General features: G+C 41.1%; 1 protein-coding gene across 4 annotated transcripts in view; it reads left to right on the forward strand.

The window, feature by feature from the left end:
• Window positions 1-12,235, forward strand: part of tcea1 (transcription elongation factor A (SII), 1) — a 79,186-nt gene extending 66,951 nt beyond the window's left edge. For all 4 annotated transcript variants that reach the window (XM_072467756.1, XM_072467755.1, XM_072467754.1 and 1 more), the window contains exons 6-10: window positions 795-851; window positions 2,651-2,805; window positions 7,978-8,124; window positions 9,945-10,016; window positions 11,942-12,235. In XM_072467756.1, the coding sequence (XP_072323857.1) occupies window positions 795-851; window positions 2,651-2,805; window positions 7,978-8,124; window positions 9,945-10,016; window positions 11,942-11,950 (440 nt within the window). In that variant the 3' untranslated portion in view covers window positions 11,951-12,235. The remainder of the gene's footprint in view (window positions 1-794; window positions 852-2,650; window positions 2,806-7,977; window positions 8,125-9,944; window positions 10,017-11,941) is intronic.
• The last annotated feature ends 272 nt before the right edge of the window (window positions 12,236-12,507 follow it).

Raw genomic sequence — 12,507 nt, forward strand, 5'->3', positions numbered from 1 at the left:
AGAAGGAAATTTCCCTTGTGTGCTAGTTGCGGGGCTGGTTTCGGTCAGTTGGCTAGACCGCTGGTTCGTGATTCAGGGTGAGGCCAGCAGTGCGGGTTCAATTCTTGTACTGGCTGGGATTATTCATGAATGCCCACCTTCTCAACCTTGCCCTTCATCTGAGGTGTGGTGAGTCTTGGGTTAAATTGCCATCAGTCAGCCCTCCCCACTCAAAGGGGAAAGCAGCCTTTGGTCATCTGGGACTATGGTGACTTTACTAGTTATGGGTAAAATTGTAAATATTTTACAAATATAGTGATGATTCTGCCTTACTGAGGACTGAATAAAATCTTCCTCTATGAGGTGCATGAGTTGGTTTTATTCTGGGCTAGTTATTGTGGGGCCTTAATTGAAGTGGTGGTCAGGCTTCTGTGCTCTAATTATGCAGTTTAAACTGGTGGTGTTGTATATTATGGTTGGTATTTGAAGAGCTTTCTGTGTACGTTATGGAAAAAAATCATATTTGATAGTGATTACAGGAAATGAGGGGAACGGATTCCGATGATATCCTATGCTGAGCGATTAGAGCCAGAGTCATTTCAAATAGTCACTGGAAATTGTATTATGCTACATGTTCCTGCCAGTATATCTCCAATGATGGTCAACTCTTTTATTAATGTGGAATTCTGAACCAAAGTGTTAACTACTGTCAGCTCACACTCTTTTATTTGGGAAATGCATTAGCTCCAAGGGTTGTGTGTATGTGTGTTTCTTTGAAGTTAACATTGGTGGTGTCTCTCATCTCTTATGTTTAGGTGATTACATCGCTATCGGCTCAGACTGTGACGAGCTTGGAGCTCAAATTGAGGAAAATATCCTTCCAAGAAGTAATTGAAGCCTTGACTATTTCAGCTGGTCAGAATTTGAACTTTGTGATGCTGTATTAAACTCAGAGCAACCAAACTCTAAACCAGTGAATCAACAGTGGTACCTAGTAATGGAAGAGGAGGGGTTAAAGACCTAAACTAGTGGGATAATTGTCACTGCTAAGAAGTTGTTCTTAGTTATATTTGTTGATCTACTGTATGTTTGGCTCTTCAATTCCCTTCACCCAGTACTGTTCCCAAACGTTTGAACTCCCATCCTAAGAATACTTGTAATTGCTGAGTAAAATGTATTTTTAATGGCAGTGGGAATTAGTTGACTGAAAAGAGCTGATTGGTTTTTAGAAAAGGCAGATTACTGCATTAAGAGACTTGAACAGTCCCATTGCACAACTCATTTCCCACCCTGTGTCCTCAGCCAAATTAATGAGTCCTTGCTGATCACTGGTGTAGATTCGGGGCAGCACGGTAGCATAGTGGTTAGCGCAATTGCTTCACAGCTCCAGGGTCCCAGGCTCGATTCCCGGCTGGATCACTGCCTGTGCGGAGTCTGCACGTTCTCCCCGTGTGTGCGTGGGTTTCCTCCGGGTGCTCCGGTTTCCTCCCACAGTCCAAAGATGTGCAGTTTAGGTGGATTGGCCATGCTAAATTGCCCTTAGTGTCCAAAATTGCCCTTAGTGTTGGTTGAGTGGGGTTACTGGGTTATGGGGATAGGGTGGTGTGGGCTTGGGTAGGGTGCTCTTTCCAAGAGCCGGTGCAGACTCGATGGGCCGAATGGCCTCCTTCTGCACTGTAAATTCTATGAAATCTATGAAATCTCACTGCACTTGCTTAATCGGCTGTATTCCAAAGGTCACAACATCTTGGGGCTTGGCACTGGCATATGATGGATGACTGCCAGTGAAGGCACCCAACTCCTGGCCATTGAAGCGACATGTAATACATTGTGCTCCAGTAATACTGAAATCTCATTATTATTGTCCATAATAATAGCATCCTTTTTCTGTGACTCCTGACCATGAATGAATCTATAAAATGATTAGACTGGCCCCACTCCAAACAGGACACAGGTATGGATAAATATATTTTGCTCGCTCTACTTTTGATATGTTCAGTGGAAAATCTATTTTACATTGGTGGGGAGGGGGGTTGGTGCAGCATGTAGGTTAGGGCAATGCTCACATCTGCAAAATGTTGCACCCTTTCTTTACATTTTGGTGAAGTACATCCCTCCACAGAATAAAAGTGTTTAAGCACCTGTGCAAATAAGCAGTGTTGGATCCTTGCCTGGCCATAGACAAATGATGAGATCTGGAGGCTGCTTGGACACAAAAGATCCCTCGGCTCCCAAGCACTCAAACTATCTCCCAGGAAAAATGGTTCCCCAAAACCGCAATTGTCCCATAAACAAATAAGGACAACAAACCAGCCTTTGAATACCGTTCATCATCATCCCAGCTGAACCAATGAAGAAGCAAATTGCTTCAACTCTTAAAGCATATAATATTGCTAGCAGTGTAACATGTATAAAATGCATATATGAGCAAAATTCACTTAAATGTTGTCACAAGATAGTTTTGATACATTTTTAACATTTTTATAAACTTAAATGTAATTGGAATAGCAGTAATATTTGGACAGTTGTAAGATGAAAATAGCTAAATGACATCTTGTATTACAAAAACTTATTAATATTCAATTTGTAGTAACCTTGCTCAAAAGAGACTGTGCCAAATGTTGTTTTTCAATAAAACAAAGATACTTGAGCTTCCTTAGCCATTTTTGACGTGTGTACCAGGAATTTAAGAACACAGATATGAAATATAAAAACAGAGTGAGGAGCAGAATTGCTAATCTGAAAGATTCGAAGAACCCTAATTTGAGGAGGAATGTCCTGTGTGGAAACATTGCACCAGACAGATTGGCAAAAATGAGTGCAGAGGTAAGTGCATCTCATTTGTTTGCTGTATGTTTGTTTAGCCTATCATAAAAACAATACTAAGCTTCCACAATCGGTGTCATTCAAGAGTAGAATTCCCAACCTTTATTGGGCAGGAGTCTACTGGAATGCTGGCCTTTATATCTGAAGTGTCAGTCGTGGCTCAGCTGGTAGCACATTCACCTATGGGTCTGATTCGGGACTTGAACCCAGTCCAAAAACCAAGGTTGACGCTACACTGTAGTACTGAGGTAGCATAGCACTGTTGGAGGTGCCGTCTTTCGGATGAGACGTTAAGCTGAGCCCCTCTCTGCCCTCTCAGGTAGTACGTATTTTGAAGAGCGTGTGGGTTGGGGGGTGTACCTTACCTCTTGATATCCCGGCAAAGGTTTCTCCCCCAGTCAACAGTTACGTGTCCATTATCTTACTGCTATGTGGGAACCTGTTGTGTGCCTGTTGGCTGCCGAGATTCCTATATTACAGCAATGACTATACTTGATTTGCTGTCCTGCTCTTTGGGATGTTGGAAAATGCTCTATATAAATGCAAGTATTTTTTTTTCCAGAGGGCTAGAATGCAAGGGAGTCAAAGTCATGCTTCAGCTATGCAAATGCCCGGTTTGATAAGTGTACTGTGAGCAGTTCTGGGCACCAGACCTTATTAAAAAAATATGTTTCTGTTGGAGGGAGTATAACATAGCTTTACTAGAATGCACCAAGGGTAAAAAAAAGGAGAAATTAAACAAATTAGAGTTGTATCCCTGGAATTTAGAAGGTTAAGGGTGTACAGGTTTTCATGATTTGAAGGGGAACAGATAAGGTAGACTGGGCAAAGCCATTTCTGCCTGTTGAGATGTCCAGGACCAAAGAGCAGTCTAACAATTTGAGCCAGACCTTTCAGAAGTAAAATTAGGAAGTTCTTCTCCATGCACAGGGAGGTAGAAATTAGTGACCTTCTGCAAACAGTAATTGATGCAAGATCAGTTGTTAACTTTAAAACTGAGATTGATCGATTTTTGTTTCGCCAAGTCCAAGGGTATGGAGCAAAGCTAGATATACTGAATTATGTCACAGATCAATCATGATCTCATTGAATGGGACAACAGGGTGTTATTGTTTTAACTCTTTGAAACGTAGAATCAACTGTAACCAATAGGGTGGACTGCTGAGCTTAATTGGAGTATAAGACGGGATATAACATGCTAGTTATACAGTAAAAACCTATCACCATGACGAGGAGTGAGGACCGATCAGGATTGAGGCAACATGAGTGGCTTGTGCCAACAGTTCCTCTTCACTTCCATTCGCTTCTTCTCCAAGATTTCTCAAATTACTCAAGAGTATTAGACTGAAGATAGCACGGATCTACTCTTGCGAGTTGTCCTCCACTGTTGACTGCATTGGAGTCCGTCAAAATCTTATCCTCATACCCTTTATCAAGGGCGAACCTGTGGTCATTATTGACAAGAGCTCATTGTCCCATAGATGTTCCCTTTAATAAAAAGTACCCAGTAGTAAATCAAGTTCTTTGTTTCAAACCATGGAGAAAATCCGATCCTTATTGTGCTCTTAGAGCATGCTCGAGATTGTTTTCCCTGATAATTCTGTGCTGCTTCTCTGATCAGCTATACAGTTCTGGAGGGACACACTAGCCTTCCAGTTTAATCAGTGAGCAATCTCATTTGTATATTTCTGTCTATTGTCAATCGTTTATGCTTGAGCTTCCTTATCAAATCTATTTTGGCCCGGAATGATTCTCTATACAATACCATCTCCATATTCTACTTTGACATACTGGTTAACTTGCACATTTCAGCGAACAGTTTTTTAAAATAAAGTTCACAAAACAATCCTAACACAACTTTATAATATGGTTGCTTATTGAGACATCTGTCCTGGTCCTTTCCAACTATTATAGAGGCATCATCTGGCTATGCCTTGTCTCCTGGTTTATTAGTTTCCATTCCAGGGCAATTGTCAAATATCAAAATACTCATTGCTCTTGTTCCGAATTAAACTTCCATCATCAATCTAATCCTATCTCTTATTCCAACCTAAATACCATCTATTTATCATCTATATATCTTATGGTCTACACACCTTTCCAATTTCTAAGTGACTAATGCTCTACTCCAATTTCTGTGTTCCTAATGAACGATGGGCTCCCAAGTGCTTTTGCTGGAAATTCAGGAGGAATTCAGCTCACGTGCGCAGTATCCTAGGTGGGGTGCAACATAACTATGATGCCTGGGTCAGCTGGCCCCCTAGGTTTTCTGAAAAATTACTTCCTTTGTTACTTAAGGGGATGATGGATTCAAGGCCTGAAAATTCCAGAACACCCGATGGATGGAGAGAGTAACCAAACTGTCGGGGAGGGAGAAATGCCTTCTGGGCAAGGAAGGAGAGAGGAAGTTGGGCAGGGAGGGAGAGGAAGATGAATTGGGAAGGGAGAGAAACAAATACACTGGGGAGGGTGGAAATGATCATAATCGTTTAGCCCTCATTGGATACAAGAGTACTACTGGAAGACTGAAGTTTTGCTTATGTTCTACCACCACTTAGAAGTCAAGATGGATAAACTACAGAAGTCAAGATGGATAAACCACAGAACTACAAGCTGGTCAACCTAATAGCAGTGGGAAAGTTATTGGAAAACATTCATCAGGGGTATAATATACTTTTCTTTGGAAAGGCATGGGTTAATTAAGAACAGCAAATGTGGATTTGTTAAAGAACAACTGTCTGACTAACTAGATTGAATTATTTGAGGGGAAAAGAGGTGATACAGATACGTAATTGACTTTGTGAGAGAGAGCAAGGACTGATGGTAAATGGATGTTTTTCAGACTGTTTACAGTGTTGTTCTCCAGGGTCAGGCTTGGCTTCATTAGTCTTCACCGTTTTTATAACGACTAAGACTCTGGTATAGGGAGCAGCAGTTTAACGTTTTAGATTATGCGATGCTTGGCGAAACAGCAGTCGATAAGGACAGTTATAAGTTTCAGGATGACAGAAATAGGATCAAGAATATGTGAAGTGACGTACTTTGCAAGGACTAATATGGAAATTCAGCATACTATAAATGGCATACTTTTGACAAATGTAGCCATGCAGAGTATTTTGTGTCCATTTACACATTCTTAAAAGTGTTAGGGCAAGTTGTTAAAATGTTTTATTAAAAAAAGCAACTGGGTAACTTTGGGGCTTCTAAATGGAGGAATGGAGCATAAAAGTAAAGTGACCATGTCAGAACTTTAGATCATTGGTTAGACCTCAGCTAGAGAATTGTATACGGTCTGTGCTCCACACTTCACAAAAGACTTCAAGCCTTAGAAAGGTTACAAAGGAGGTTTATCAGAATAATGACTTAATTATGAAGAGCGGGTGGAAAAGTTAGTACTGTTCTCCTTGGAACAAGGTTAAGAGGTGACCTAACAAGAGCTTTTCAAGATAATGAGAGATTTTGACAGAGTAGATGTGTACAATTATTCCCATTGGCAGGTGGATCAATAGCTAAAGGTCAGAGATTCAAAATCATTGTCAAACAATATACATAGGTGATGAGAATTTCTTTTTTACTCTTTTAAGTTTCAGAACCTAGAACGCTCTACCTGAAAATGTGGTGGAAGCTGATTCCATAAATAATTTTAAAAGGGTGTTGACAAATACTCGAGAATGAGGAACTTAAAACCCTTAAAGTGGGGATGTGATACTGAGCCATTGCTCTTTTGAAGAGCCTGTATAGGCACAGTGGGCTGAATGGCCTCCTTCCATGCTGTAAGTTTCTATGGCTATAATACAAATAAGCTAGTTTGTTTTACACTAATTAATGTCGTCATGTCTGCGAGCCACTCAGAAAACAAGTCAAGACTGGAGTAATTGTATCTTATTGGTTAAATTGTTGCTTGGTAATCTTCAAAATGATCCACAGCTATTGCTGAAAACAAATCACCTTTCTACATTGACCTTTGCTGGTGGGGAATAGGTGTTTTATCAAGTTTTGGATGACTATCTTCCCTGTCCCCATGATTTTAATGTATGTGAGTTGAAAGTTGCTGCAATAAATTCATAAGATATAGGAGCTGAATTAGGCCATTTGGCCCATCAGGTCTGCTCCGCCATTTGATCATGGCTGATCTCATTCTAGTCTTAACTCCACCGTCCTGCCCATTCTCCATAACCTTTCAACCCATTATCAATTAAAAATCAGTCTTAACTCTTTAAATTTACTCACTGTCCCAGTATCCACTGCACTCTGGGATAGTGAATTCCACAGATTCACAGCCCTTTGGAGAAGTAGATTCTCCTCAACTCTTTTTGCTACCTCTTATCCTCAGACTATTACCTCTTGTCCTAGAATGCCCCACAAGAGGAAACATCCACTCCACATCTACTTTGTCCATACCTTTTATCATGTATACCTCAATTTGATCTCCCCTCAATGAAGTGACAACTCGAGAATGAAGGACAGCTTTAAATTGTAAATTATGACAACTTAATGGTTTTTCAAACCTATCAAAAGCTGATTATTACATTTTGGACAAAAGCAACGTACTTGTATAGCACCTTATGTTTCAGAAATATCACCAGACACTTAACATACATTGAATTGCTTTGAAGCACAATTACCTTTGTGAGTGACTGGTAACACCATTCTCTATAAAGTAATATCCCAGAAATAGTAATAAATATCTGTAGTGCTAGACCTCGTTGAAGAAAGAATGTTGGTCAGGACACTGCAATGGCACTAGAACATATTAAATACGTACCTGAATCCCAGAACAAGCTAACAGGATCTTGCTTTAACATTTCGACTGAAGGACAGCACCTCTGACAATGAAATACTAAAAGTGCCAGCCTACATTAGATGATTAGGATCGGACTGAACGCACAGCTTTCTGATTTAGAGGCAAGTGTGCCGCCAACTCAGCCAAGCTGACACTTACTTGCTTATAAATAAAGTGGCACGCACTTGCTCTTGACCCCTGTCCCACACTCAAACCCCCCCTCATTTATCAGGACATTGTCCGAGTACTTTGGTGAGTTTAATTAATATTTGATTTGCGGATTCTTTATCTAACACTATATAGTTCAATCCTTTAAGCATTTCATCTGGCTTTCCATTTCTCGTGGAAGTGTTTGCCTAATCAGAGTGCTTTGCTGTAAACTATCTCAGGAAATGGCTAGTGATGAGCTTAAAGAAATGCGAAAAGCCTTGACCAAAGAAGCTATTCGAGAACATCAAATGGCTAAGACTGGCGGTACTGAAACTGACCTGTTCACATGTGGGAAATGCAAGAAGAAGAATTGCACCTATACACAGGTAAGAGTTTGGATCAGAACTGCCAAGGTGGTGAAGTGTTTGGAGAAGGGGTGGTGGGGTTTGGGGTGGGGGTGTTGTAGAGAAGTCTATTAATTTATTCCATGATTCATTACCACAGTGGGCAACATATTGTCTTCTAGTTAAACGCATTATTCACAACTTTGTGAGCATGCTATAAAAACATATGGCTAATTGACGTGTCTGGGTGGATTGTATCAACCTTTTAAAAGGATCTAGGGGCGAAATACAGGCATCACTGTTCATATTTAATTACTCATTATCAAACGTCTCGTCCCAGCGGACTGGTGGAAATCTAACGTTATTTCTATATCCAAGAAGGGGCAAAGCATGTCCAGGGAATATATCAATATAGTTACTCACTGAGAAATCCAGTACAAAATACAGAAGAAACCAAACCTCACCCAAAGAATAACAAGAATGTGGAACTTGCTACCACAGGGAGATTGGAGCGAATAGTTCAAGTGCATTTAAGGAGAAACTGACCAGGCATATGATGGTTACAATGGTGGGCTTAGTTGAGAAAAGATGAGATGGGGCTCGAGTAGTGTATATACATCAGTATGGGCTGATTGCACCAAATGTTTCTGTGCATATAGGCTATGTAATCTTATGGTTTGCGTTACCCTGTGGAACTGCACCTATAATCTTACTAAAGATTACCCTTTTAGGATCTTCATCAAATCACAATTTACAATCTCCAACTAGAAACGTTATTTTCCAGAAGAACAACAATCATTACAGACATTCAATTCAGTGATGAGGCAGTGTATCACATCAGATTACGGTCAATTGCATTTTCACTCTTGGATCTGGGATTGAATCAGCCCTTGACTGATGGAATGAAAGAGTTTTCTCCTGGTTAATTTCTCGAGGTGAATCTTTGGGCTTAGTTGAGAAAACAATCGTCTCTTCAAGACTTTTTTTTCCCATAATGACTGCTTCATAATGAATGTCATCCAATTTATTCAATCATGAAGGGAAAGTTCTTAATATTTTCCCCGATTGCCAGTGAAAAAGTCCATAGTATTAGTAGATTCTTGCCTTTATTCATGCCTGACCACAGTTGTCAGCAGTGGCTCAGTTAATAGGATTCTTTCCTCGGAGTTCGAAGGTCTCTGGTCTAAATCCCATGCCAGGAATTGAACACAAAATCTAGGCTGACATTCAGCACTGTTGGAGGTGTCGTCTTTTGGACGAGGTGTTAAACCGAAGCCCCATCTGCCACCACAGATGGATATGAAAGAATCGACATTACTAAAGAACATTTGGGCATTATCTCATGGCTGTTGGTGGGAGCTTGCCGTATGCAAACTGGCTTCCACATTTACTACATTACAATAGTGGCAACCCTTCAAAAAGTACTTAATCGGCTGTAAAGTGCTTTGTAACATCCAATAGTTGTATAAAGTGCAACATAAGTCTTTTGTTTCTTTTTCCTCATCTGTCCATCCTGCTCTGTCCATCTTTTGCCTTTGATGTAATTACCAACAAAATTTCAGTTACGGTTTCTGCTGGTCTGTTTCACATATTGACTGCTCTTTTGGGGTGAAGTAGGAGAGATTTTTCTTAGTGTCAAGTTAATCTGTTTCAATTTATATTGACCTCCTCTCAATCTTCAAAAGCTGGACAATATCCCTCCCAAATTCAATTCTGTAAGCTTCATAACTTGAAAACAAAAGTGCAGAAATTGCCCTACTTGTTTATTGTAACTCAGTGGTCACCATTGTATCAATTTAAATCTTCAATTTGTTCAAAAGAAGGAATGGTTAACGGTATTCTTCCCTTTCATGAACTCTTAGGTTCAGACTCGTAGTGCTGATGAACCCATGACCACGTTTGTCGTATGCAACAGCTGCGGAAATAGATGGAAGGTGAGTTTTTTTTCTATTTTGAAGTTTGAAATTGACAGCTTAGGAAAATGGCACATTGCGTTATTGTATAGGCTAGTAGATGCATCTTAAATGAAGAAATGCTGTACAGTTTGTAAAAAGGCATCTATAGTATGATTTTTAAGTGCTGAGGACATACTTTCAACCTTTCTAATGTATTCAAGGGGAAATTTATTCCTTCAGAGGGTGATGGAGATCTGGAATATTGGGCGGAATTCTCCTATTTTGAGACTTAACTGCGTTGGTGGGTATCTCCGGTGGCTCCCGCTGGCCAAGATGCTGGGATCCTCCACCAGATTCAGCATTTGGAAGCTCATGAATTATGCACAAGCAAGTTCCCCTCCTGATGCACCTCCCCGCCATCAGCTGGCAGGCTGGAAGGTCCCAGCGCTATATTTAAATACCAGATCAGCACATTGATATCACGCTCTCCAGCCCACCTGTCTTCACCAGACTGTGCCCGGCCTCATCTCGCACTGCACCTCCGGTCAAACTTTGGACGTTTGAGGGGCAGCACGGTGGCACAGTGAGTAGCACCGCTGCCTCACGCCGCCGAGGTCCCAGGTTCGATCCCGGCTCTGTGTCACTGTCCGTGTGGAGTTTGCACATTATCCCCTGTGTTTGCGTGGGTTTCACCCCCACAACCCAAAGATGTGCAGGCTGGGTGGATTGACCACGCTAAATTGGCCCTTAATTGGAAAAAATGAATTGGGTACACTAAATTTATAAAGAAAAACTTTGGACCTTTGTTGGGTTTCCTGTACGAGTCCTGCAGCATAATCCTATCCAGATAGACACTGGAGCATAGCACACCCCATCCTCAGGCACAGTACTGAACCGAGACAGTGACATAGGAGAGCCTAGTAGCACGGTGCTGTCCATGACGATCACCTCAGCATGGAGATGGAGGGCAGGAACAGGTCGGTCCCAGCAAAATGCTGAACAGTGCATCAAGACCAGCGTAGCACTATGACAGGAAGATTATTGCACTGATCTTTAAATCTCTTGCGAACTAAGGACTGTCTTGTGCGTGCAACTCATTCGCAATTGGGTTTTGAGGTTGGTAGAGGCAGAAACCCTCATAACATTATTTTTAGAGAAAGGTGCTTAGAGAAAGGTGCTTGGATATGTGCTTGAAGTGCCATTAGCAAGAACTGGAAAGTGGGGTTAGGCTGCGTACTTGTCAGCTGGCACAGACTCGTGTCAAACGGTTTCCTTCCATGCTGTATCTTTTTACGACTCAGAGCTTACACTTGGTTTTAAATGAAGGTGTCTTTTGGCATTTGTAGTTTCATAGTGGCACAGTTTTTTTTTAAAGTTTTTCCAATTAGGGGCAATTTTGCATTGCCAATCCACCTACCCTGCACACCTTCAGGTTGTGGGGGTGAGACCCACGCAGATACGGAGAATATGCAAACTCCAAACGGACAGTGACCCGGTCTGGGATCGAACCTGGGTCCTTGGCACCATGAGGCAGCAGTGCTAACCACTGTGCCATCATGCCGCCCATGGTGGCACAGTAGTTAGCATGGCTGCCTCACAGCACCAGAGACCTGGGTTCAATTCCGACCTCAGGTGACTGTCGGTGTGGAGTTTGCACGTTCTCTCCATGTCTGCGTGGGTTTCCTCCGGGTGCTCCGGTTTCCTCCCACAGTCCAAAGATGTGCAGGTTAGGTGGATTGGATATGCTAAATTACTCCTCGGTGGGCTTACGGGTATAGGCTTGGGTATTGGGCCTAGGTAGGGTGCTCTTTCAGAGGGCGGGTGCAGACCCGATGGGCCAAATGGCCACCACCTGCACTGTTGGGATTCTATAACTGTCTGTTCTATATTATTGAAATCATGACTGGCTAATTTGCTTCATGTTTTTGTCATGTTCTAACAGTTCCTCATGTTGCTTTTTACAGTTCTGTTGAGACTCTGAAGAAACTCCAGAAGAGAATCCATTGGACCAGAAGTTGATTAACTTCAATTTCTAATTAGTTGTGTCAATGAGAAGTTAAAACTTCAAGGATATTTGTAGAACAATGCATCCATGTGACAGACTTTTTGTATAAATATAGTTTCCTTAAAAACATTCTACTGTGTTTTCCTTGCAGAATAGTTCTGGAAACAAAAAAACGCATGTATAAGCAGACAGCAACTATGTGTATGAAAAATTTCTTTTTATATGTAGTTTGACATTAAAGTTTTAAAACTCACTCAACGCTTTATCTGTTTCTTGGATTTGTTTTGAAAGTCAAAACATTTATTCTTTTTGGGAATTGCAAATAAGCTGACTGAATTGTGTGTTATCTATTTTTGGAATAGCACGATTGAGAGGAATCTCAAATCAATACAATTTTTATATGTGATGAACTACTCAAAATAAGTAACATTTAGAGATCCCAATTAAGCGTTCAAGATGAACAGCATTCTTCATTGTTTAGGGTCCCTGGTAAAGTTTGCAAAAAGTTTTCTACTGTGGTAATAA

The sequence above is a fragment of the Scyliorhinus torazame genome, chromosome 11 (genome assembly GCF_047496885.1).
Source record: "Scyliorhinus torazame isolate Kashiwa2021f chromosome 11, sScyTor2.1, whole genome shotgun sequence".
Taxonomy (NCBI): domain Eukaryota; kingdom Metazoa; phylum Chordata; class Chondrichthyes; order Carcharhiniformes; family Scyliorhinidae; genus Scyliorhinus; species Scyliorhinus torazame.